The following is a 27,286-nucleotide window of genomic DNA, read 5'->3' as shown; positions in this document are numbered from 1 at the left end:
TCATGTAAAAGTTCTCAATATTTCTGTTTCCAAGCAAGTGTTTCTTGTCTTTATTTCTTTTGCTTTTCGACACAAGGCCTCCCTGGACACACTGTGCTATCCTTCCTCAGACTCCTGAGTGCAGGCACATGCCATCATACTTGTCAAGTGTTCCTCTCATACTGTGTGCACATCCCATATGCATGCCTGAGTGTGAACACAGTGCAGCTGGAGGCTGTGCTTTCACTTCCTGGATGCCCAGTCCCAAGTAATCACACAGAAACGTATATTAATTGCAACCTCTTTGGCCTATTAGCTCAGGCTATTATTAACTAGCTCTTACAACTTAAATTAACCCATTTTTACTAATTCGTGTATTTCTTTTTTTTTTTAAAGAGTTATTTATTTATTATGTACACAGTGTTCAGCCTCCATGTATACCTGCAGGCCAGAAGAGGGCACCAGATCTCATTACAGATGGTTGTGAGCCACCATGTGGTTGCTGGGAATTGAACTCAGGACCTCTGGAAGAGCAGTCAGTGCTCTTAACCTCTGAGCCATCTCTCCAGCCCTAATCCGTGTATTTCTGTATTTCCACATGGCCATGGCTTACTAGTAATGTTCTGGCATCTTATCCCTTTGGCTGCTACATTGCACCTCCCAGACTCTGCCTTCTTTTCCCCTCTATCTTAGTATGGATTTCCCACCTGGCTCTATTCTACCTGGCTACTGGATGCTACAAGCTATAACATTATACAGTAATTGCTCAGCCATATTTTCACAAGGGATCTGGTAAAGGCTAAACCAAAAGACCAGGCTTTTTGGTGTTACTGCTTTGTGAACAAAGTGGCTGTCCTTTGCTGTAGATGTTTTGCTGTAACTGACTTCCTTTTCCTTTACATATTTGGGAATCAGTTCCCACCATTCAGAACTGTTTTGTGAAAGCAGTTTCCCACTACCAGACCTTGTTCCTTTCTCCTAGGTAAGCGCAGAGATCTGCCTTCCTGCAATTACCTTTATCAGCAGGCATTTGGTCAGAGTTTAGGGTCTGGCCAAAGAGCGTTCTATTTAAGATATTCACAGATCTCCAAGGACATAGAATTACTCCCTGCCCAAGCTGCTGCTCTGGTCTTACCCCAAGACCAGAATGGCTGATAAGAGCATAGCCTGGAACTGATAATTTAGAGGTCTGGGCCCCTTCTGGAACTGATAATTTAGAGGCCTGGGTCCCTTCTTTGTTTTTATTGCATAGATCAAAACTCCAGACCTAGGCCCTTAGAAACTGCAGTGTCTTGTGCATGTGCTATCTGATCAAGAAATGAGTTTCTTCCTGTTTACGTAGGTTGCCTGGCTGCCTGGTAGCCTCTATGCTTGCTGGGAGAAAAGAAGTGATGTACTGATTTAAACAATCCATGTCCTATTCATAATTTTACTAGAAATAAACTTTTTAGTCCTTTACTAGCCACCTAAAAATGTACTATAGCACACTAATCTTCCCCTCTAGAATTCCCTGATGATTTAATTCCTTTCTTAACTAACTTTCTCCATTAAGGAGTTCACTGGACGGGTACTAGCCATTCCCACAGATCTGTTTATGTGTGTGTGTGAGTAAACCTTTATCTGATTTTCTATGGGGCAAAAGAATTCCAGACCTGAAACCTGCTAGGGCTGGGGAATTGCTGGTTTTAAGGGTATATATGACTGGGAACATTTCTAATGAGGACAAGTAAGAATGATGTAGAACTAAGAACAATGTAGAGCTAGAGAGAACAAGGAAGAATAGGGATTGAAAGAATAAAAACCATGGACAGGTGATTCCCGTTGTGAGTAGATTTCTTACCCCTCATATCTTTACCCTCAGATCTCTAACCTTCCATTAGCTATTTGTAGTGTCCTTAATTGAACCCCATTAATTTGCCAAATCGGTTTCTTTATTAATTAATGGTAATAAGACATAGTCACAGCATACAGAAGGACATCCCACATCAACAAAGAGAAGAGAACAACTTTTTGGGAGTTGGTTCTTTTCTTCCACCATGGGTTCCTGGGTGGAATTCAGGTTTGCACAGTTTTTAGCCTCTGAGCCACCATACTGGCTCTGGCAAATGTTTCTTACACACACACACACACACACACACACACACACGCACGCACGCACACACACAGAGTTACTAGTATTTAAAGTGGTACTAGATGACAAGATGTTTCTATGAGACTTCCTGGTCAAAGTCGCAGGAGGCTATCTTTTCCTTTTGCTATGCCATATGATAGTTTCTAGACATCACACAATAGAATACCAATGATGTAGTCCAGTTTATTATTAATATTAAGGTGGCAAAAGAGCAGTTGAACAAGAGAATATGCTGATGATAAATCTACTTCCAAAGTAATGGCTGTCATCCATTAGGTTATGACCTCTGATCTCTTGACCCAATCACCTCTTTTGCTGGTTAGGTTTTGTCAGTTTGACAAAAGCTAGAGTCATTTGGGAAGAAGGGCCCTCACCTGAGAAAATGCCTCTATCAGATTGATTGGTGGTGGGAAGGTTCACCCTCTGTAGGTGGTGCCACACCTAGGCAGGTGGTTGATCCCAGAATGTACAAAAAAAGCAGTTGTGAGGCAAGACTTGTTAGATCTTTTCTAAGGCTTTTTACATAGTAGGTGTGATGGTGCAAACCTGTAATCCCAGTACTCGGGGACACAGAGGCAGGAGGGTCAGCAATTAAGAATCATCCTTAGATAAATAGATCACCTTGGGCTAGATGGGACTGTCTTCAGAAAGCCAAAGAAAAAAACTAAACATTTTGTGTATGAGGGTGGGGTTCTAAGTATATTTTTAAATGTTTGCATGCATGTGCAGGAACACAGTAGATACTGGAGAACGTTGGGTTTGGGTCTGAGATAGGTCCTACAGATCCTGTGCTACTTCGGGTCCTGAGGATCTGAATTCAGGTCACCAGGCTTACACAGCAAGTGGTTATTTTCACTGAGACATATCTCTCCAGCCCTAAAACAGGCATTCTTATTAGAAACTTGGCCAATTAACTGCTAAACCTGGAAAAAGAAAAATTCAAGAAAACAAAAATTTCTAAAATACGGTATACTCCTACTCTCTCAGTGGTAACTAATTTTCACACATTAGTACACGTTTGTGTTGTGTGTGTGTGTATTGAGACAAGGTCTCAACTATGTATTCCTGGCTGGCCTGGAATTCAGAGAATCCACTTGCTTTTGCCTTCCAAGTGCTGGGATGTAAGGCATGTGCCAGGACTAATACATAACTTTTTTTTTCTTTTCAAAACAGGGTTTCTCTGTGTAGCCTTGGTTGTACTAGAACTTGTTCTGTAGATCAGGCTGTCCTCAAACTCATGGAGAGTCACTTGCCTGTGCCTCCCAAGTGCTGGGATTAAAGGCATGCGCCACTGCCTGGCAATACGTAATTTTTTAAAAACAGTTAATGTATATGTGTGCCTTAAGTGTTCTATTGCTGTGAAGAGACACCATGATCATGGCAGCTCTTATAATAGGAAGCATTTAACTGGTGCTTGCTTATAATTTCAGAGGTTTAGTCTGTTACCTCATGGTGGGGAACATTGCAGCATACATACAATGTAGCTGAGAGTTCTATGTCCAGATTGGAAGACAGCAGGAAGAGAGACACTGGGTCTGTCTTGTGCCCTTAAAACCTCAAAGCCTACCACAGTGACTCACTACCCCCAACAAGGCCACATCTCCTAATTCTTTCAAGTAGTGTTACTCCTCGGTGACCACACATGCAAATCTATGAGCCTATAGGGGCCATTCTTTTTCAAACCACGTTTTTTGTCTGCATGTATATACCCATACATAGCTAGATAGATGCACCACATTTGTGAAATGCCTATAGAAGTCAGGTGTTGGTACCCTGAGACTGGAGTTATAAATGGGTGTGTTCAATGCTCTTAACCTCTGAGCCATCTCTCCTGCATACTAATAAAATTTTATAGGTGTGTAATATTAGTAAATTATAAACAACTTGAAGAAAACTTTTTTTTTTTTTTTTTTTAGAGAGGGTCTCCATGTACATCTCTGTCTGGCCTGCTGGGCCACCTCACCAGACCAAACTAAATCTTTTTTTTTTTTTTTTTTTGATTTTCGAGACAGGGTTTCTCCGTAGTTTTTGGTTCCTGTCCTGGAACTAGCTCTTGTAGACCAGGCTGGCCTTGAACTCACAGAGATTCACCTGCCTCTGCCTCCAAACTAAATCTTTTAAATTAGGTTAGTAGAGTTTTTCACTGCATAGAAAGACAGCAGTTCATTTGTGCTACTATAAAAAATATACTTAAAACTGGGTCATTTAATAGGCACAGAAATTTTAGAGTCTAGAAAATTCTAAATGAATGTGCTGGTAGGTCTGGCATGCCTGTTTCCAAGAAGATGCCTTGAATTTTAAACAGGGCAATAAGTTTGTCGTCAAATTTAAGGGGATGGCCTGGAAGGATGGCTCACAACCAAAAAAGAGTTCGATTCCCAGCACCCACGGCTGTCCCTACAGGTACCCCCCAAAAAAAATTTAAGGGGAAATGATCTTTTCAGTAAGTGGCTTTGAATTAGCTGGTATCTGTATGGAGGAGAAAATGAACTTTTATCTCTACTGTTATACTTTTACAAAAGTTGTCAAAGTATATAAACACTAGACTTAAATGTTGAAAGTGAAAGATTTAAAAGAAAATCTTTCCATAGCTTTTGAATAGGCAGCCTTACATGTGACACAAAAGAACGAATCATAAATTGTTAGCATTAAACTTGTTTCAGATAATATTAAGAGAATGAGATGACAGCTAGCACAAGGGATCCAAGAAATAATTCACATCCAACCACACAGAGCACTGTAAAGTGAAAGCCAGCATTTGCTTTAAAGATGTTTATGCAAAAGCCAATTCTCATCTTTCTTTACACATCTGTTCCTTATAGTTTAGTGTCGGCTGGGCACACAAAAACACTTTGAAACACTTTCAACCCAAAGATCCAAATTGCAGCCTTCTCCTTCCCCTTACAAACCTGCTCAGCTTCAATTTCGGCTAACTCTAACTGCTCACCAATTAACTCAATCTAGAAACCCGCACCTCTTTCAGTTTAGTGGCCAGAGGCCTACTCTGACTCAAGTCTCTCACCTTCTTCTCCCTTTTTACAATCAGTGGATTCAGATTTTTCCCCCTTATCTAGTATCAACACTTCTCTTTCTCTCTCAAACCATGCATTCACAACACAGATGGGAAATGTCTACAGCTTGCAAATTTGTAACATTTTAAACTTTTTAGTATTCCACACCTTTATCTCTTGATGACCAGGCACATACTTAATCCATGTACTCTTTTGTTTCTTCAACTTGAATACGGCTTACGTTTCCTTGTATTTTCTTTCTTTCTTTCTTTCCTTCCTTCCTTCCTTCCTTCCTTCCTTCCTTCCTCCCTCCCTCCCTCCCTCCCTCCCTCCCTCCCTCCCTTTCCTCCCTCCTTCCTTTTTTCTCTTTGGTTTTTTTCGAGACGGGTTCTCTATAGCTTTGGAGACTGTCCTGGAACTAGCTCTTGTAGACCAGGCTGGCCTCGAACTCTCAGAGATCCGCCTGCCTCTGCCTCCCAAGTGCTGGGATTAAAGGCCCGCACCACCACCGCCCGGCAAAATACTTATTTTTGTTTTTCTGTTTGGTTTTTGGTTTTTCGAGATAGAATTTCTCTAGCTTTGGAGCCTGCCCTGGTGCTCGCTTTGTAGACCAGCTGGCTTCAAACTCACATAGATCCACCTGCCTCTGCCTCTCGAGTGTTGGGATTAAAGGTGTGCTCCACCACTGCCCAGCTCCTTGTATTTTCAGATGCAACCCCCCCCCCCCCCATTTTGTGCAGCTGCATGGGGTGAGTGGCGGGTGTTTTTGTTTTCTTTTTTTGTTTGTTTGTTTTATCGAGACAGGGTTTTTCAGTAGCTTTGGAGCCCGTCCTGGAACTAGCTCTAGTAGACCAGGCTGGCCTTGAACTCAGAGATTCATCGCTTGCCTCTGCCCCCCCCCCCCCCCCCCGTAGGGATTAAAGGTGTGCGCCACCACCGCCTTTAAAAAAAAAAAAACAAAACAAAACAGAAAGTGGGATTGCCCAGAGGGCAAACATGCTGAGGATTTTGGCCTATATTGGAGAAAAGTACTAGAAAGGCGGGGAAGAATAAGTTTGGCTTTTTTTTAAGTAAAAGTCAGAAGAATGGGCGAATTTAACAGTGAAGATATGTAAGCAAATGCCTGAACTGTAATTTTTTTTTCTTCATTGACTCTCATGTTTCCAAACTGTGGGGTCTTACATCATGTTTAAGGAAGCCATCGACCACCTCTTCATCCATTTTGTAAAATGACATTCGGGGCATATTAACAGCTCTTAAATCAATTCTCATCTGCAGTGTGGATGCAGTGCATACTTTAATTCTGTTACTCGCTCTGTTGAGCTTCTCACCCCCATTCCTCCCTGTTGCTCATTACCACTTCCCTCAAGGACCTTGCAGGAAACTTTCCCACCTGACGTTTGCCTCTAAGGACGGCGAGGGTGGGAGGGGAAGCCTGACCGGGTAGTTAGAACATGGCATCACTGAGACAATTTAGAGCAACTTCCATTCACCCGGTGCCTTCAAAACAGGCTTTTCTTGGTTTGGAAGGCCGAAAAGGAAGGAAGTTTAGGGTGTGGACAGGTAGGTTCTGGCCGTGCCTCCCGAAAATACCACCCTCCGTGTCGGTAAAGCGACTTCCGGCGAGCCAGCCCGTCGGAGTTCCCCGCTGAGCGCCGTACGAATTCACGCGCCATACCCGGCTCTGCGGCCGGAAAAGACCTGGCAGCCGCGAATGACGTCACGCGCAGCTTGGCCGCCTGCAGGAGCCATGATGGAAACCGGAGAAAACAGCGATTACTTAACGTGGCACACTTTAACGGAGCCGCGAACTCCCCCGACCGACCCCGGTGCCTTACAGCGGGGTTTTGAGGCAATACCAGGGGTCCTGCGAGCCGTGCACGAAACTCCTCCGGGCACGCGGCCGGACACAGGCCTCCTGACCACGCCTCCGGGGCGGGGCCTGGCGCGCGTCACCGGCCGGGGGCGTGGCCAGAGAGCGTTTCCTCCTCTTTCCCAGCGGGCCCCGCGCCCACCTGCCCGCCCTTCGCCTCCTTTTCCGCGGCCGCCTGCTGCGCGCCTGCTGATTGGCTGCCGAGGACGGAAGCTCTGTTGGTGTTTCTTTAGAAGTTTCCCCCCCTGGGCGGCGGCAGAGGTGGTAACCAAGGTAGAAAACGCTTGGGCCGAAGCTTTAGTGGTTCTTAGGGATGGCGGCAGCTGCAGCAGGATCTGCAACGTCCCAGCGGTGCGTGATTTTCCTCACCTTTGCTGTTTGTGTTACTATTCTTTCCTTGGTTAGTGAGCCCTGCTGAAGTCCTTGTTTTCCTGGCAGGTTTTTCCAGAGCTTCTCAGATGCTCTGATCGACGAGGACCCCCAGGCGGCGTTAGAGGTGAGTGAGCTCATCTGCTCCATTCGCACTGGGACTGTTGGACTCCTTTAAGCCCCGCCTCTTTCCATCTTTACCTTCGTGGGACCAAAACTACAATTTTAAGTGTGTCTCAGTCCCAATATTAGGAACCCGAGATCCAGTTCTTTGTCCCCTAGTGACCCCTTTGCCACCGATCTTGCCCTTTCACTCCCCAGACTTAGGCACCTCCCTCCAATTCATTTCTTGGACACTTAGTTTCCATCTGTGATTGACCTGAAGCAACCTCTTTTACTGGCGTTTATGTTCAAGGAAAGGGCGAAGATAGGGCTTAATGTACCATTTTTTTAATTTGACAGATTTGGTTGCCTGAGCCAGGTGCTGTTAAATGTCCTTAATTGACGAAATTTATAAAGAACGTTTTTGCTTCTGTGCCTGAAACTTTACAGATGTCTGTCTGTCCTTTTTTTTTCACGCAGTTGTTTATAAAAACGCGTTTGTATACCTAGTCTGGCCTCAAACTTTGGATTCCGTGAGTGCTTGGGATATACCACTAAACCCTACCTGAATTTTTAATATTGTGCGTGTTGCCTTTGGACTATTTCAGGTAAAGTCTGGAGCAAACGATCTTTCTAAAGATGTTGATTAGGAGCACTGACTGGTCTGGAGAGAGTTGTTAGGACACATCAAGTATGGTGGCACAGGCCCTGTAATCCCAGTACTCCTGAGGGTACTGACTGTGAGGGTCAGAAATTCAAGGTCATCCTCAGCCTCAATGTCAATTGAGACTAACCTTGGATTTGTGAAATCTTGCTTGACACTTTAGAGCTCTAAGAATCATGCTGGAAAAAGGAGCCCTAGAGAAATCACTTCTCAAGAGGCTAGCGACCTAGTAGAGCTACCCTGTTGCTTGAATGTTTCAAGTTTGATTTTGTATTATCAGCTTCACTGAGTGATCATCAGGTCAAACATGTTGTTGATTGCTGCACGCCTTCAATCCCGATATTTGGGACGGAGAGGCAGGTAAGAAAGATCTGAGTTCAAGGCCAGCCTACCCAGTGAGTTCCTGGACAGCCAAGGTTGTTCAGAGAAACCCTGCCTGGAAAAACAAAACCAAACCAAACAAAGAAAACAAGGTGGGGCTGGAGAGGTGGCTCAGAGAACTTAGGCTGCTCTTCCAGAAATCCTTAGTTAATTCCCAGCAACCTCATGGTAGCTTACAACTATCTACAATGAGATCTGGTGCCCTCTTCTGGCATGCCAGTGTACTTGGAGGCGGAACACTGTATACATAATAAATAAAATCTTTTTAAAAAAGAAAAGGCGTTGGTGACTTTGAGATTACAACTGGAAACAAATGTGTTTTTTCTTTTTTGCCAAAGCAGTAAAAACAAAAAGGAGAAAATGGGGAGGACTGAGAAAGAAAGAAATGAATAATTATTGAATTATTGAATGCTTATTGAGTGCTGGGAACAGATCTAGGCTGCCCCCAAAGCCCTAAGATCATTGACAAATGCTGCTCCTTCTAATGTAGTCCTTGTAACTCTAACCGTAGTGGCTACTACACATTCTGAACTTATGTATTAATTTTTCTGTTTGAATGAAAATGGGTTCAGTAAAGAAACCAAAATAGCCACTCTGTGAGTGAAAGGGGGGAAAGTTTATTCTAAACTGCCAAGGCAAAGCAGATAGAGGGAGGGAAGAAGCAAGAGGGGGGGGAAAGAGAGAGTATGAGAATGAGATAGAGACAGTGTGTGTCTGTGTGTTCTGTGGGGAATGGATACCTGGGAGGACAGGAGCCTGTGGACTGGGGTGGGGGTTTGTGAGTAGGGAGCCTTGAAACTAGCATTGACCTTGACTAAAATGCCAAGCCAAGCCTTAAGTTCCTTTTGCCAGATATGAGAATTACTCTCTTTAGCAAGTAGTAACTATCTTCAAGCCTCTGAGAAAATGCCAGCTTTTGTCTAAATGCCTGACTTTGGGGAAAGGAATACCTGGGGGGAACCTGACACTGTTTCTGGTCTTGCTTTGTTTTGCTGTGTTAATGACACAGTAGCCAGAATGACAGTTTTAAAATATAAGTTGGATCATGTTACTTCTCTACTAAAACTTTCCATGACTATCCTTCACACTGATGGTCCAGATTCCTAATCTTGGCCTGCAGGGCTCCTGGTGAGGTAAACAGCTTGGTGCTTCACACTGTTGCAAATGCTTCCAGTTTGGGAAACTTCTTTTTCCCAAAATATACTTGACCTATATCTCATTTTACTTGGCAATGCTTTTTTCTTTAGAGTTCACCTGAAATGAACCTTGTTGAGCGGAACCGGCTTTCCTGTGTAAATCTAAGCTAGGCACTACAGTAGTTGTCTACTCATGATGGGCAAGCTCTTCTGCTTGGTTCTTGCAACCCTGGCGTTCTCTACATTTTGCTCAGTAGGGAGTTGAAGCAAAGAGTGAAAAGGTTACCTTGCTCATAGCAAAAAAGCTTGGGAGCTGCTGGTGTCTGGTTTCAAGGGATCAAGGTCATCTGCCAGGAGAAGACTGGGGACACGTGCTGTACCAACTAGTAGTTGACTGAGAAGGAGCTTTGTGGAGAGCTCAGCTGAGATTGATAACCGTGTGGTGATCAGTTCTGATCGGTTCTGGTGTTTTCCTCCCTAACAGTGATGAATGGTTTTAATGGAGTGATGCTGTCTCTGGGCTTAGAAAGTAGCTCTGTTCCCAGGGAAAAGAGGAGGAGCCAGATGGAGACTACCCAGATATTCTTTGAACCTTAATTAGCATTTTAAAAGGGCTTAAAATTTTAAATATTTGGCCAGATGGTTGTGGCGCTCGCCTTTAATCCCAGCACTGGGGAGGCAGAGGCAGGCGGATCTCTGAGTTTGAGGCCAGTCTACAAGATGACAGGCTCCAAAAGCTACAGAGAAATCCTGTCTCAAAAAAAAAAAAAATTGAAAAGAGCTAGTCTTAGTAAAAAAAATTTTTGACAGCCTTGTTGGGATTTGAACTCCTGTCCTCATGTATGCTAAGTACCTTGCCTACCAGCCCCAGTTTCAAAGTCTTAATTATTTATCGAGACAGGGTTTGGCATATCCCAGGTTAGCTTCAACTCATGTGTAGCTGATGATGACCTTGAACTTCTGACTCCCCGTGCATCCTGTGTTATACCCTTTTTAAAAATTTTTGTTATTGATATTTATTGAGCTCTACATTTTTCTCTGCTCCTCTCCCTGCCTCTTCCTCCCCCTTCAACCCTCCACCATGGTCCTCATGCTCCCAAATTACTCAGAAGATCTTGTCTTTTTATACTTTATACTTCCCATGTAGATTAGATCTATGTAAGTCTCTCTTAGTGTCTGCATTGTTGTCTAAGTTCTCTGGGATTGTGGTTTGTAGGCTGGATTTCTTTGGTTTATGTTTAAAAACCAACTATGAGTGAATACATGTTGTAATTGTCTTTCTGTGTCTGGGTTACCTCACTCAAAAGAATATTTTCTAGCTCCATCCATTTTCCTGCAAAATTCAAGCTGTCATTCTTTCTGCTGTGTAATACTCCATTATGTAAATGTACCACATTTTTCTAATCCATTCTTCTATCGAGGGGCATTTAGGTTGTTTCCAGGTTCTGGCTATGACAGAGTTGCTATGAACATAGTTGAGCACATGTCCTTGTGGCACGATTGAACATCCTTTAGATATATACTGAAAAGTGGTATTACTGGGTCTTGAGGAAGGTTGTTTCCTAATTTTCTGAGAAATTGCCACACTGACATCCAAAGGGGTTGTACCAGCTTGCATTCCCACCAGCAATGCAGAAGTGTTTTTCCCCACAACCTCTCCAGCGTAAGTTGTCATCAGTGTTTTTGATCTTGGCCATTCTTATAGGTGTAAGATGGATGGAATTCAGGTGTAAGATGGGTTTTGTATCCAGTAGGGAAGCACTCTGCCTAGTGAGCCACCTTTATAGGAAAAAAAAAGTCTATATTAAAAATATTTTTCCTTCAACCTGCTGTCTGGGTTATGTCTTATATAATGTTTAAAAATACTTTTTTGAATTTGATCTTGACATCAAAACTTTTTTGGTTATAATATTCTGTTTCTTTTTCTCTTGACTTTTTGAGACAAGATCTCACTGTGTAAGCCCTGGCCATCTTCAAAATTCTCTATAGACCTAGCTGGTGTAGAATTCAGAGATCCCTACCACTGCCCCTGTTCTGGGATTGAAGGCATGTGCCACTATACCAGCTCATTTGCTATTTTCAAAATTGTTTTGAAAATTAGGTACAAGATTTATTTAACCTAGGGATTTCAAAATCTTAGAAAACGTCAATGCAGGTAAGGTTGGTGAGAGAAGCTTAGAGTCCAGTGACTGGAAGTTCCACTCTGGGGCTTGACAGATCTGGATTTGAATCTAGGCTTTGGTACAGTTCTGTCACTACGGAAGAAAATAAATTTTCTATGTCCCCCTGGAAAAAGAACACTCTAGTCCAAAGGTTCCCAGTCCTCCCAAAGCTTTGACCCTTTAACAAAGTTCTTCATGTTGTGGTGACCCCCAACCATAAAATTACCTTTTGTTGCTACTTCCTAACTGTAATTTTGCTGCTGTTATGAATTGTGATGTAAAAACACTGTATTCCGGGGAGGAGGGGAGGGAAATGGGAAACGGGGAGCAGGTGGAAATTTTAATTAAAAAAGAATAAAAAAAAAAATCCACTGTATTCCGATGGTCTTCAGTGACCTTGTGAAAGAATTATTCGACCCCTAAAGTGGTTGCAACCCACAGATGAAACGATAGATTTTAGGGGCTACTTGGTGATCTTGGCTGGATATGAATGAGCTGGGGGAAGAGTAATAAAGACAGTGTTAGAGATGTAAGGCTGTAGGATGTCCTGCCAAGAAGAGTCTTGTGGAACGACCTATACTTTTGCTTGACATAGTTGGGAAGCTTTGTTCAGAGACACAGCGAAGGGGTTGATGTTACTCATTGGATTAGATTCTTGTAGTGCTTTTGAAGTGGATGATTATAGGTATGTTTTTTGGTTTGTTTGTTTAATTTTTTTTTGCCAGACAAGGTCTCGTGTAAACCAAGCTTATCTGTAACTTGCTATGTAGCAGAGGAGGACCTTGAACTCCCTCACCAGCGCTGGGATAACTGGCATATGCTACCACATCCAGTTTTGTAGGTGCCAAGGTGCCAAGACTTGTGCATGCGAAGCAAGCCCTCCCCCAATCAAGCTATCACCCACCCATTCTGGTTTTGATTTTCTGGTATACATTGGTTTTGGAAATCAAGATTAAACGAGTCCACGGCTAGTGGCTGTTTAAATACATCTTTTATAAAAGCTAGTGCGTGGGTGCATTGAACAGAGAATCAGTGTTTTAGTCTGCACTTGGCATTGGCCTTATTGACATGTGATGTTTTCTTGCATTGTTAATGGTCCAACTGCTGTGTGACTACTGTGACTACCCAGGGCAGTGAACATTTTCATCTCTCTAATGCTAGCTCTTACTGAGTTGTCTGTGGGATTTTTTCTGGGCTTTGAGTAGAATGTTGTAACCTATTTTGGTTTTTTGGAATTGATAGGGATTGCCAGTTGGTTGTATGTTCACTCATTCTTTTAACTCCCATGAACTCTAGATTGAACTTGTAAGGTTGTTTTTTGTCTTTAATTTTCTTTTTTATTTTTAAGTTAAATAACTTTACATTTGTTTCCTTCCTTCCTTCCTTCTTTCTTTTTTCTTTTTTTTTTTTTTTTTTTTTTTTTTTGACAGGCTTTCTCTGTAGCCCTGGCTGCTCTGGAACTTGCTTTGTAGATCAGGCTGACCTTGAACTCACAAGAGATCCTCCTGCCCCTGCCTCCCAAGTGCTGGGTTTAAAGGCGTGCGCCACCACCGCCCGGCGAGTTTTACGTTTTCTGGGCTCCTCAAATTCCACATAGTATTTTGGCCTTCTCTAAATGAGAAGGAAAGCTGAGCTGGTCTGTGTATCAGCTGAGCTTTTTGGAATAAATGAGATGATAATAATTACTATTTATTAAACTCTTAAAGTGGGAAATAGTGATCCTTAATAGTGACAAACTCTAAACTTGTTTCCTTTTTCTCCAAATAGCTTGTCTTCAGATTTGCAGTTATGTTTTCATTAGAATTTGATGGCTTTACTCACTGTTTACTGACCTTCCACTGTTTGTATTTGTAGGAGCTGACTAAGGCTTTGGAACAGAATCCAGACGATGCACAGTATTACTGTCAGAGAGCTTATTGTCACATTCTTCTTGGGAAATATCGTGGTAACGTTTCTTGCGAGCTATCTTGTCAGTCTGTAGTTTACTTATAAATTCTGTGCAAGTTAGAACGTTGAAATGGAGTCTTAGTGGATGTGTCTGTGTGTGCCTGTGCTCACACTTGCATGTGTGTGGAGCTTAAGAATAACCTTGGGTGCACTCGGGAAAGCTGTCCATCTCTTTTAAGACAGGATGTCCCGATGGCCTGGAGCTCGCCAGATAGGCTAGACTGCTGGCCAGTGAACCTCCAGGGATTGATTCTAAGTGACTACACCTGGAGTCTTCAGCGGGGTCCTGGAGATTGCATTTAGGTCTTTGTTTGCAAATGAAGGCCTTCCCCAGCTGAGCCATCTCCCCAGCACCATCTTTGAGGATTTTTCATGGGATAAACCTGCTGAGTAACTTGATTTAACAGTTACAGATGTCTTTTCTTCAGTGGACAGAATTTATGAAGATGTCATTCATTGTGGCTGTATTCAGTGATGAATAATGCTTCATTTATTAATACACTATTTGAATCATATTCCTTGTGCTAGTAATCTTTAATAAAAATGAATTATTTCTGGAGTTATGTGCCTTTAAAAACTTGAGCGTGGCGGGGGGGCAAGAATTCAGTGTTACGTATATTGTTAATGAGAATAGGAGATGAGCTTTGGGACGTAGCTTTATTTACTGATGACAGATGACTTTTAGGAGAAAAGCTAAAGCGGGTTGGAAAGAGGCCTCAGCAGTTAAAAGAATGGAGACTGCTCTTTACAAGAGGGCCTGAGTTTTGTTCTCAGCACCCATGTTAGGTTGCTCACAACTGCCGATAACTCCAGCTCCAGCAGGTGGATCTCTGGCCTCCCTGGGATCTGAACTCTGTGGACAGACAGATTGACACACACACAATTTAATACATTTCTTTTTAAAGAAGGAAGCCAAATATTAGATCACAAGGAAGATATGAAAGTACATTTTATCTTGGATTAGTTTCTTCTTATTTAAAGCCAGTTGTCTTTCAACAATTTAAGAGGTTAGCTTTGCGCAGTGGCAGTATCGTAGCCAATGAGGTTTATCCGAGGCGCGATTATTGCTAATTGAAAACTTTTCCCAATACCCCGCCGTGACGACTTGCAATATAGTCGGCATTGGCAATTTTTGACAGTCTCTACGGAAAAGTTTTCAAAAAAAAAAAACACAATTTAAGAGGTTAAAATAAAATATTGATATATTTGTTTTACATTATTTATTTTATTTGTGTCTGTATGGCAGCTTATGAGTGCCACAGTACACATGTGGAAGGCAGAGGACAGCTTGGAGTCCACTCTCATCGTGCCGTGTGGGCATTGGCTTTATGTTGTCCAGTTTGACGACAAGCACTCTTAACTCTGTAAACACCTGACTAAACAACCTTTTCTTTTCATATATAGATGGTATTGCTGATGTAAAGAAGTCTCTTGAACTCAATCCTAACAATCCTACTGCTATCCTTAGGAAAGGGTATGTAATTAACTCCTGGGTTTGGGCTATTATAGATATTGATTTGTTGAGTAAATTTGTTATAAGCTCTTTATATATGTTGTGGCCACACAATACTGACTTCGGTTAGTATTTTAACTGAAGTGTGAGAAGATGTATGGTTTTAATGTGACGATGACTGAAGTAACCACAGAGTGTGAAGAACTGATGGGTGTTCTCTGTCAGAGCTAGATAGCCACAGGGAATAACCAACAAAACGTGCTCTGTGTGGTTTGTTTTTAAGCACTGCTTGTTTTTACTGATAAGCATGATTTAGTTAACTGAGCTAATGATTTTGTATGATTGTTCTGAAATGAATAAATTGAGTTTTAATGAACATTACACTAGATATTACAGTAGCTAAAAAGACCTTCTGGCGTATTAGCATATATTGGAATTCACTTTCAGCATCTGAAAAGTAAAAGGTGCCTTTATTTAGAAAGAAGGCTGTTGTTGAGCAGTGGTGGCGCTCGCCTTTAATCCCAGCACCTGGGAGGCAGAGAGAGGCAGGTGGATCTCTGTGAGTTCGAGGCCAGCCTGGTCTACAGAGTGAGTTCGAGGACAGGCTCCAAAACTATACAGAGAAACCCTGTCTCAAAAAACAAAACGAGAAAAAAAAAAGATGACCGTTTTTCATATTTCATGTGCGTGTATTAATCTGACTTTAATGTTCTCCTACAGGATGTGTGAATACCATGAAAAGGACTATGCTTCTGCTGTAGACACTTTTGCAGAAGGACAGAAATTAGACAGTAAGTATTGGAAATACATTTTCATAAATGAATAACCTTTCTGGATCTTAAATACCGTAACTAAATTTTGTTAAAAATCTTACTGTCCCAGAAACCAATACCCTTTTCCTTCCTTTTAACATTATTTCGTGTTGATTTTAGAATTTGAATTCACTTAAAGTTTGATTAAATTGACCTTAGTGTTTCAGTCACAGATCAACTTTGCCATTAGCAACCACAATCAGGCTATGGCGAGTGGGTTAGCCATTAAAGCGCATAATGTGCAAGCAAGGGGCTGGAGTTTGGGTCCCTAGAACCCTTTAAATGCCAGGTTGGGATGGTAGCTTACCTGATTTCAGCCTGGGAAGGCTGGAGCAAGTTGACTATGCAGACGATCCAAATAGCAAGCTCTGTGATTGAGAGGACTCGCTTCAAAGAATAGGAGGAAGAGCAATTGAGAAAGATTGCTGACTTCAGGTCAGACCTCCAAACATGCACATACATGTTCTATACACACATACATGAAAAGAGGGGGAAGGAAGGGAAGAAGCTAAAAACTGTATATAACCATTCAGTGTGCTGTAATTGGTTGTTTTTGTTATTATTTTTAATTTTTATGAAATTTTTTATTTTACATACCAACCACAGTTTCCTCTCCCTCCTCTTTTCCCTTTTCCTTCTTCCACCTCCTTTCTTACCCCTCCTCCCCATCCATTCCTCTGTAAGGGTAAGGCCTCTCATGGGAGTCAACAAAATATGTCATATCAAGTTGAGGCAGGACCAAGCCCTCCCCGCTGCATCAAGGCTGAGCAAAAGGCATCACACCATAGGGAATAGGTTCCAAAGGCACCTCATGCATCAGGGACCTGGTCCCACTGCTGGGGGACCCGAAACAGACCAAGCTATACAATATCACCCACATTCAGAGGGCCTATGTTAGTCCATGCAGTTCTCTAGCTATTGGTCTAGAGTTCATGAGCTCCCATGAGCTCAGGTCAGATGTCTCTGTGTATTTACTCCCATCTTCCTCTCTTCAACTGGACTCCTGGAGCTCAGCCCAGTGCTTGGCTGTTGATATCTGCATCTGCTTACTGGATGAAGGTTCTATGATGACACTTAGGGTGGTTACTAATCTGATTACAGGGGAAGGCCAGTTTAGGCACCCTCTCCACTATTGCTAGGAGTCTTAGCTGGGCTCATCCTTGTGAATTCCTGGGAGTTTTTTCTCCCTAACCTCAATTACGATATCTCTTTTGTTCTCCCTTTCTGTCCTTCCTCCAGTCGACTGTCCTTACGTTCCCATCCCCTCTTCTCTGCCCCCCTTCCCCACCCTCAGTTTATCCAGGAGATCTCATGGGTCCTCCTTGTTACTTAGTTTCTCTAGGACTATGGATTATAGCCTGGTTATCCTTTGTTTTATATCTAACATCCATTTATGAGTGAGTACGTACCGTGTTTCTGGGTTGACTCACTCAGGATGATTTTTTTTTTCCTAGTTCCATCCATTTGCCTGCGGATTTCATGATGTCATTTGTGTTTTAACCACTGAGTAGTGCCCCATTGTGTAAATGTACCACATTTTCTTCTACAGTTGAGGGACATCTAGGGTGTTTCCAGGTTCTGGCTATTATTACAAAGAATGCTGCTATGAGCATAATTGAGCAGGTATGCTTATGATATGATTGAGTATCCTTTGGGCATATGCCCAAGAGTGGTAATGCTGGGTCTGGAGGTAGATTGATTTCCAATTTTCTGAGAAACCCTCATACTGATTTCCAAAGTGGATGTGCAAGTTTGTACTCCCACCAGCAATGGAGGAGTGTTCCCCTTACTCCACATCCTCTCCAACCCATGCTGTTTTTGATCTTAGCCATTCTGACAGGTATAAATCTCAGGAGTCATTTTGATTTACATTTCCCTAATGGCAAAAGATGATATTCCTTAAATGTCTTTCAGCCATTTGAGATTCTTCTGCTGAGAATTCTGTTTAGTTTTGTACCCCATTTTTTAATTGGATTATTTGTTGTTTTGATGTCTAGTTTCTTTAGTTCTTTATATATTTTGGAGATCAGTCCTCTGTCAGCTGTGGGGTTGGTGAAGATCTTTTCTCATTCTGTATGCTGCCTTTTGTCTTATTGATCATGTCCTTTGTCTTACAGAAGCTTCTCAGTTTCAGGAGGTCCCATTTATTGATTGTTGCTCTCAGTGTCTGAATTACTGGTGTCACATTTAGGATGTAGTTTCCTATGTCAGTGCATTCAAGACTACTTCCCACTTTCTCTTCTGTCAGGTTCAGTGTAACTGGATTTATGTCGATGTCTTTGATCCACTTGGACTTGAGTTTTGTGCATGGGGATAGATATGGATCTGTTTGCATTCTTCTGCATGTCAACATCCTGTTGTGTCAGCACCATTTGTTGAAGATGCTTTCTTTTTTTCACTGTACAATTTTGGCTTCTTTGTCAAAAATTAGGTGTTTATAGGTGTGTGGATTAATGTCAGGGTCTTCACAGTTCAATTCCACTGATTCACCTGTCTTGTTTTTATTACTGTAGCTCTATAGTAGAGCTTGAAGTCAGGGATGGTGATGCGTCCAGAAGTTCCTTTATTGTACAGGATTGTTTTAGCTATCCTTTGTTTTTTGTTTTTCCATATGAAGTTGAGCATTTTTCTTTCAATGCTTGTGAAGGATTTTGATGGGGATTGCATTGGATCTGTAGATTGCTTTTGGTAAGATTGCTGTTTTTACTGTTAGGCTAGACTGCTGGCATTCCAAGCTGACACCACTACACTGTCTTTTTACATGAGTGCTGGATCACACTGAGGTCCTTCTGCTTTACCTACTGAGTAATCTCTCCTAGATCCTGTGTTTTCTTCTGCTGGAAAAGTGAAAATATAATTTATAATTTACTTTCTTATGTTAATGGGACTGGAGATGGCTCAGGTTAAGAACACTGGGTGCTCTTCCCGGGGATCCAGGTTGGATTCCCAGCAACCACATGGTAGCTCACAATTGCCTGTAACCCCAGTTCCGTGGAATCCTATGCCCTCTTCTGGCCTGTAAACATTACATGTACAAAGGGCACTCACATGCATAAGGTATTAAAATAAAGTTAGAATATCTGTTCATTTTAAGTTACTCAGATTGCTAAAAGAAGTTTTACAGCAGAGTCTTTATGGAGAAGTAAAGGGTTAAGTCTGAATCCCTTGTGAAGTATAGAAGAGATGGGAACTTTCTGTATCTGAGACTGACTTCATTATGGAGCTGAGGATGACCTTGACCCTGAGAGCTTCCTGCCATTACTCTGGAATGCTAGATTTACTAACCGGCACCACTGTGCCCAGTTTATGTGGTCCTGGGAAGCAAACCAGGGCTTCCTGCAGACATACACAGCTATATTCTCAGGGAAAGTAGTTTTGAGAGTATTATGTTTCTTCACATTGCCATAATTTTGAAGAGTATGAATGAACACTAAACCAGGTCTAGTTACATAGAGAAACTGAGTGCTGGAATGGTAGATTTTATAAGTAATCTTGTAGATAATTACAGGAAACTTCATAATCCAAATTGTATTATTTTTTCCTGTAGTAGAGTGTTATCACAGTTCTATAAAACAACAAAGTTCTTAACTGGAAACAGTTTATTTCAAGGGGACTTTTGTCAATGTCTGGAAAGAGTTTTGATAGTCGTAACTAGCGGAAGGGGCCCCTGAAGATCTTTGAGTAGCGTCCTCTAGTGTACATGAATGTTTCAACGAGAATGTCAGGCCTGATGAAGTTGACAAGCCTGATCCTAACGTGCTAATGCTTTAAAGTTTCCTCTGCAGTATCACTGCCCTTCTGTTATTCGATCGCTCAGAGGAAAGGACTTTAGGCTCTAATGTTCAATGACTTAGGAAGGTAGAACTTTGGGGGAAGTAATGCTTCAATTTGTTTACCCTAGTTTGGGCACATGGATTCTATAGCTGTTCATTTAAGAAGTCAGAATAATTGCTCTTTGCAAATCTAAAGAATTTAGTTATCTAATTCTATGAGGTCAGGCATTCTATGTTCTGTATTCTTTGCTTTATCCCTTCTTCCCCCTTGTATGGTAAGAGGCTTTTACTGGTATGAATAATAGGTTATTTATTTTATGTGCATTGGTGTTTTGTCCACATTCATGTCAGTGTGAGGCTGTGAGATCCCCTGGAATTGTAGTAACAGGCAGGTGTGAGCTGCCATATGGGTGCTGGGAATTGAACCCCGGTCTTCTGGAAAATCAGCCAGTGCTCTTAACCACTGAGCCATCTCTCCAGTATTAAATAGGTTATTTAAGACTAGTGTTTGAATATAATAGTTCTCCAGAAGAATATAGTACATGTGTGCCTAACTAACATTGTGATAAGGCATGAATAGTTCAGTTCCTTTTATAAGTCAGGCAATTTTAAAATGCAGTGCATGCCATTAATCTCAGTACTCAGAAGGCAGAGGCAGGCAGATCTCTATGAGTTCGAGGTCAGCCTGGTCTACAGTGCTAGTTCCGGGATAGCCAGGGTTACATAGAGAAACCCTGTATCGAGAAAGTAAACACAAGTTGTGTTTTCGGATTAGTTAGTAAACTTTTGCATTGATCACCTAATATTTAGCACCTTTTACTAGGCATAGTAGCTATTTAGATATTGTTCTAGATCTTCAGAGGTAAATAATTTTTTTATTTCATTCACATTTCTGCTCTCTATAAATATATAGTTAACTGTGTATGTTTAGTTTTTTGGATACTGTGTAACTTGGAGATGTGACTGTTTGATAATGTATGAAGTATTGAGGAAGTGACAGGTAGATGGTAGCTGCATTGTGGAGCAGGACGAAGGAGGAGAACTGAATTGACTCTCAAGCCTCCTTTGCCCTGTGAGAGAGTTCCTTTAAGATCAGGGTAGATGCAGGGAATGTAGATTACTGAGAAACTGGAGAGACTGACTAGTTAAAACTAGATGAAGAGCTCAATGGTAAGCCTGTGATCACATTAGAGCTTTATCGCTGTGGCTGCTGAACTCTGGGCAGGCAGTATCTATTTTCTTGACCGCTCAATTCCCAGTTCCTGCACTACTTTGGACATAGTAGGCAGCTAGAATGAATATGTTACATTGCTCACATGAGGGATTTTACACTCAGGGTTTTTTTGTTTGTTTGTTTGTTCCAGGTGCAGATGCAAACTTTGCCATCTGGATTAAAAGGTGCCAGGAGACTCAGAATGGTAAGTATGTTGGGTAGGTTTTTGTTTTAAAATAAACATTTCGGGCTGGAGAGATGGCTCAGAGGTTAAGAGCATTGCCTGCTCTTCCAAAGGTCCTGAGTTCAATTCCCAGCAACCACATGGTGGCTCACAACCATCTGTAATGGGGTCTGGTGTTCTCTTCTGGCCGGCAGGCAGACACACAAACAGAATATTGTATACATAATAAATAAATAAATTAAAAAAAAAAATAAACATTTCAAGTTTTTTGTTGTTGTTGTTGTTTAAATATTTTAATCTTTCTTTCTTGGTTCTGGGGATCAAACCTATGGCCTTGTACATGCTGGTCAGGTGGTTGCTCTACCACTAAGTTATACCCCAGCCCCAATAATAGACTGTTTCCGATTGACCCTCTTTTTCTTCTTAAGTCAGAAAGAAAATTTGATGGTTTTGCTTGGTCAAAAGTATTATGTTACTACCAGTAAAAGATAATGAAGGAATCTAAAGTAATTTCTGGATGCAAAATGAAAACAGTTTAATCCAAGGGTAACAATTTGCTACATTCGAAATACATAAAAAGAATTAACTTTCTTGGTTGATGTGTTTGCTGTAAAAATAATGTCTATATCTTTGCCTACAAACTTACTGTTACCTGAAAATGCTTCCTTTTTTATGTTTTTTAGGATCAGAATCTGAAGTGGTAAGTCCACTCATCCTTCACGTTTTACTTAGTCTTTAAACTTAATCAAATATATTTAAGCCAGGGTTTGGGATGAGCTCTTATTAAACAATTCAATTTAAATTTTGGTTATCTGAAATAATTCATTTTGAAGTAAAAACTGTAAATTTATAATCATGTAAAGTACTGTAGTCTTAATGAAGTTAGGGTATAATATAAGCTAATTGGTTTTTTGTGTGATCAGGGTGATTATTTCCTATTGTTTCCTTACTTATTAGGTTAAGTAGTTGTCATCATCATGAAGTAGCTCACAGCCACTTGTAGCTCTAGTTTCAAGGTATTTGATGCCCTCTGGCTTCCTAGTACACTTGTTCACATGTGATGAACAGCAAAAATGAATAATAAATCTTTTTAAAAAATTACAGTGCCATTGTAAGGAAAAGTAACAAATATTTGAATTTAATTTTTAGAAATTTCTTACTATGTGTATTAGTGTTTTGCCCGTGTTTATGTCTGGACACCACGTATATGTGTGGTATGTACGTAAGTCAGAAGATTCTGGAATTGGAGTTGGCAGGTTGTGTCGAGCTGTCATTGGATGCTGGAAATTGACTCTGAATCCCCTGGAAGGGCAGTCAGTGCTTTTGACTGCTGAGCCATCTCTCTAAGCCCCGTGGTCCACTTGTTTCTCATCAGTTTAGACTTCCACGTAGTGCAGTTAAGTTGTGGCATCCCATTTTCGTGGTAGTCACATACATAGTCAAGAAGTAAAATCACAAGAGTTGGGCAATGTGTGTATAACTCATTTTATGGATAATTACCTTTTTGAGATGCTCATTCGTCTTTTAAGAAAGATTTCCATCTCGTTTCCAAAATTACATTGAGATTGAGAAAACCACTTATTCTGAGAGATTTATTTGTGTATGAACTGTGTCTAACAGAGCTAATCTGCTTCCGACAGTGGGAACATTAGGCAGTGCGTGTGTACCAGTAAAGTTTAGAACAGTTTCCAAAATTGAAGCCCTGTTCAAACATCTCTCTACACCCGTGTTTTCCCCTTAATCCTAGGTGCCTGGGTGGTAATTAAAGAACCGATTGGAGCTGTCTTGACAGGCTAACTTCCTGGTTCACCTGCCAGTAGTGTTTGTTCAGGCCTTACTTTAGGTTTGTGTGTAGGCCAGGCTCTCGCAATGACTGAACTGAGAAAAGTGACTTGAGGGGAAAAAGGTTTATTTTGGCGCAGTGTTACTCATCTGGTTAGGGAGATAAGAAAATCATAGCTGCTTACAGCAGGGTGATCAGGAAGCAGAGAAAAAGAGAGCAGAGGGTACCCAATACCACCTTCAAAAAATTCATCCCTAGTGACTTTCCTCCAGCCAGGCCCTGCCTCCCCCAGTGGTACCATCCAGTACATGTAACCTTTGGGATCTGAGGATACTTTGTGTCTAAACTGTTCAGCCTGTGAATAACAGAATGATATTCACATAACAAACTCTCATTGGTCCAGTAATAAAAGGTACATAGCTTTAGTGTGTTCTGCCATGATGTGGTTTGGGGTGTGTGTGTGTCTTTACTTTTTTAAACGTATGTGTATACGCACCGCGTGTGTGTACCTGGTACTCTTAGATTCCAGAAGTGGGCATTGGCTTTCTTGGTACTGGAGTTACAGATGGTTGTGGGCTGTCAGTTGGTGCTGCAAACTGAACCTTGGTCTTCTGGAGAGCAGCCGGTACTTTTAACTGCTGAGCCATCCCTTCTGCCCCCAGCCAGTCTGCTTTTGTCCTGGTTCCAGGCTAAATAGTAATTGTTCTAGTTAGTGTTTGCACCTGTTTCCTGGAATGCCGAGTTGGCTTCACACCTCTTGAATGGTTTGACTGACTTCTTTGGTTGCTTCTTTTCTCATTTAGGGACAGTTCAGAGGTCTCCCATGACCCTAGGCATCATCTTTACCTTTACATACCCTTGACTAGTGAGCATGTAGTTTATCAGTGGTATGGATTGAGTAGGAGGATCAGGAAGGAGGCCAACCAGCCTAGTCTACGAATGAGACTTGCCTGAAGTAAGAGGAATTATTTCTAATGGTCAGGGTATGCTGCAGAGATGCCCTAAATAGAGTAAAATGTTCTTCTGAAGCTAACCATCGAGATGGTCCTTTACTGTTTCTAGAGCAGCAAGCATTTGATATTGTAATTGAGGCTGAAGTTATACAGTCTCTTAAAAATGATTTATCTTTCTTGAGATGGAGTCTCATTAGCTTGTGCTGGTTTTGAACTTGTTTTGTCATTGGGGATGACCTTGACCTCCTGCTTCTCCTGTCCCTGTCTCCCAAGTGCTGGGATTGCAAGTGTGTGCTACCACGTCAGGCTAAAATGGTCTTCAAAATGCTAAACTGCTCAGTTTTGAGTTCTGTATCTTATGAGTGGAAATACTACACAAATTCAGTTTTCCCAGTCATTCTTGTAGAAAGTTTTATTGTTTGTTGTGGCAGGGTCTCACTGCGTGAGGCAGGCCATCCAAGTAGCCTGCCAAGATCGCACACTGTACTTTTTCCATATTAAAGAACCACTGGGCTATGAATTAATAATGTATGAATTTTTAGTGTAATTGCTAAACTAATGTGTAAAAATCTTTCTCTTTCACCTTGCCAAAATCAGTCTGCATCTCAGAGAACTCAGTCAAAAATCAAGTAAGTGTTGTGTTGTTTTTTTTTTTTTTTATAAAGCAATGCCTAGTAATGTGCTTAAAGAGAAGAAAACTCCGTCTTCACAGAAGGCAGAGTCACACTGTGTCATTTTAAATGGTTTTTAATTGCTATGTCTTTATGAAGAATTGTATTTTAAGGCTGTCTACTAATTAGTATTAACATTTAAATAAATTCAAGTAGCTTTCATCTCTAAACTTGCTTAGCTTGCTTGCACATTATGTTGCCTTTCTGTGTATTAAGGAGCGCTATTTCCAGTTAAGTTGATACTTTTAAATATGTAAAGAAGTAGTAGGCTACCCAGAATTGTAATCTGCCATCATATGTCTGTGTGTGTGTGTGTTTGTGTGTGTGCGTGCACTCTCATGTGAGAGAGGAGCTGGAGATTGGACTAGCAAAGGCTTCCTCATTCTAGGCAAGTGCCATGTAGGTGAGTTGTTGTTCACACTATAAGAGCCAGGACAAATATAAGGTCCTGTGCTCTTACTTGGATCAGTTTTTCATAGGAATGTTCTACCTGAGTTCAAAGTTAGTAGTGAGTAGCAGTAGTGAGTAGCAAGGTTTGACTTTGGCTTAGTAAAGAGCTTGTCCTGCATTTGGATCCCCATCACCCACACAGAAACAAAACACAAAGAGACTGGTGATGGCAGCATGTATCTGTAATCCTAGTGCTGGGTAGATGGAGACAGGAGGACCCTGGAGCTCACTGGCCAGCCAGCTTGCCTAGCTATTTAGTGAGAAACCCGTTTCAGAAAATCAGGTAGGAAATAATTGAGGAGGTCACCCAACCACTGGCAACACACACATAGACTTGGACACTCAGTCACATGCATACATGCATTCAACATACACAATAAATTACTCGCTAGTCACATAACAACTTGTACTTTTTAATTTTTTTGTTGAGAAAATATTTTTATTATCATTATTTTTTACACCCAGACTGCAGTTTTATCTCCCTCCTCTTCTCCCACATCACCATGTTCCCTCTGCTTCTTGATGCCCACCCACCCACTCCTCCATTTCTATTCTGGCCTCCCATGGATATCAACCAAATGTGACATAGTAAACTGCAATAAGACTAGGTACCTCCACTTACTCATATTAAGGCTGAGGAGGCAACCCAGCATGAGGAACGGGGTCCCAAAAGCTGGCAAAAGAGTCAGAGACAGCCCTGATCCCATGTTAGGAGTCCCACAAGAAGACCAAGTTACCCAACTCACATATATGCAGAGGGCCTGTGTCAGTCCCATGTAGGTTCCTTGGTTGTTGGTTCAGTCTCTGCGAGCACTGGTTAAATAACTTGTATTCGTTTTTTCTTCACTTATTATTTTTTTTTTTAAAAAGAAAACAAGCTATCTTTTTATTTTGCATACCGATCCCAGTTCCCACTCTTGTATTCTTAAGACGCTAACAGAAACACATGATGGTTCGCTGTAGCGCTTTGCACCATCACTAAGTTGTGAGGTGTGTGCTGAGACCCTTAAAGTGCATTTCTTGAATCAAGATGCTTTATTTTAATCTGAGTAGCTGATGTGGCAGTTCCAAACCATTTATAAGCATACTGTGAGGCAGGCCCTTTCCCCTGCTTGGAAATATGATAGTGCAGGATAAATAGCTTTGCCCTCTGGGAGATGATAGTCTAGTCTGGTTTGGAAGTGTGAACGTCCACATTTTCAGAACTTTCGTTGTGGGAGGACACACGGTCTTCCCTCAAAGATTGAGTTAAAGAGAAAGATGTATAATTTGATGGCACTGTGGGAGGTCTGTGTAATTTGTACTCATTTCTTTCTCCTCCTTGTATTTGCTCCCATCCAGTGAACAGAGCTTAGAGTATTGATCCAGGTTGACCTGTGACCGCTGTATCAATGCTGCTGATTGATTCAGAAGCTGATTGCTTCATTTTCATGAGATAGCATTCTTAATCTGTTTTTTTTTTTTTTTAAAGTTAGTTAGTATTAGGTGGAAATGACAGCACTGGTAGCTGTTAAAATTTCCTCTTCTGTGTTAGCTTACACACAGCAGTATTAGGAGATGATAAGGTTTGTGCCAGCCTGTCCTCTGCCGCCCGCTCTCTTCCTGAAGTTGTTTACAGCTGCTTTGCTATTGTCTTCCTCAAGGTGGAGCTCTTGTTACTAATCAGTCTATTAATTTGACAAACAACTTTAAGAAAATCAGAAATTATATGAATATGTTCCTTTAAATAGGTATGACTGGTATCAAACGGAATCTCAAGTAATCATTACACTTATGATCAAGAATATTCAGAAGAATGATGTAAATGTGGAATTTTCAGAAAAAGAGGTAATTAGTCTTTGAACTATATATTATACAGAGGGTAAATACTATAAATACTATTTATAAGTTTAGTGTATTGCAGAACAGTTTATACCAGTTTATTAGATATATTCCATTTCTTCAGATAATATGAGAAATGCTAAATAAAGTTGGAAGCTGTTTCTCTGTGTAACAACAGCTCTAGTTATCTGGGAACTCATTTGTAGACCAGACTGGCCTGGAACTCATGGAGATCCACCTGCCTCTGCCTACCAAGTGCTGGGATTAAAGGTGTGGATCACCATCGTCCAGCTCATTTGAAATTTTTTAAAATTTGAACTACGTAGACACGACTTGTCTTGAACCTGTTGTAATCCTCCTGCCTCTGACACTAGAGTTTGTGTTACTGTGCGCTTAGTACATGGTGAGTTTATACCAC

The 27,286-nt window shown here is 41.4% G+C and overlaps 1 protein-coding gene and 1 non-coding gene across 2 annotated transcripts in view; both read left to right on the top strand.

Annotated features, from left to right (window-relative positions):
- The first annotated feature begins 6,883 nt into the window (after positions 1 to 6,883).
- Sugt1 (SGT1 homolog, MIS12 kinetochore complex assembly cochaperone) overlaps positions 6,884 to 27,286 on the top strand; it is a 45,278-nt gene continuing 24,875 nt past the window's right edge. The window contains exons 1-9 of the mRNA XM_057786311.1: positions 6,884 to 7,345; positions 7,433 to 7,490; positions 13,663 to 13,753; positions 15,160 to 15,229; positions 15,929 to 15,999; positions 21,158 to 21,211; positions 21,874 to 21,890; positions 24,524 to 24,555; positions 26,778 to 26,874. Of these exons, the coding sequence (XP_057642294.1) occupies positions 7,308 to 7,345; positions 7,433 to 7,490; positions 13,663 to 13,753; positions 15,160 to 15,229; positions 15,929 to 15,999; positions 21,158 to 21,211; positions 21,874 to 21,890; positions 24,524 to 24,555; positions 26,778 to 26,874 (528 nt within the window). The 5' untranslated portion in view covers positions 6,884 to 7,307. The remainder of the gene's footprint in view (positions 7,346 to 7,432; positions 7,491 to 13,662; positions 13,754 to 15,159; positions 15,230 to 15,928; positions 16,000 to 21,157; positions 21,212 to 21,873; positions 21,891 to 24,523; positions 24,556 to 26,777; positions 26,875 to 27,286) is intronic.
- LOC130885375 (U4 spliceosomal RNA) lies at positions 14,766 to 14,906 on the top strand. The gene has a single exon (XR_009058144.1). It is a non-coding gene; the product is annotated as a U4 spliceosomal RNA (small nuclear RNA).

This window comes from Chionomys nivalis, chromosome 12 (genome assembly GCF_950005125.1).
Source record: "Chionomys nivalis chromosome 12, mChiNiv1.1, whole genome shotgun sequence".
NCBI classification, from domain to species: Eukaryota; Metazoa; Chordata; class Mammalia; order Rodentia; family Cricetidae; genus Chionomys; species Chionomys nivalis.
This window is presented reverse-complemented; position numbering and strand designations above follow the sequence as displayed.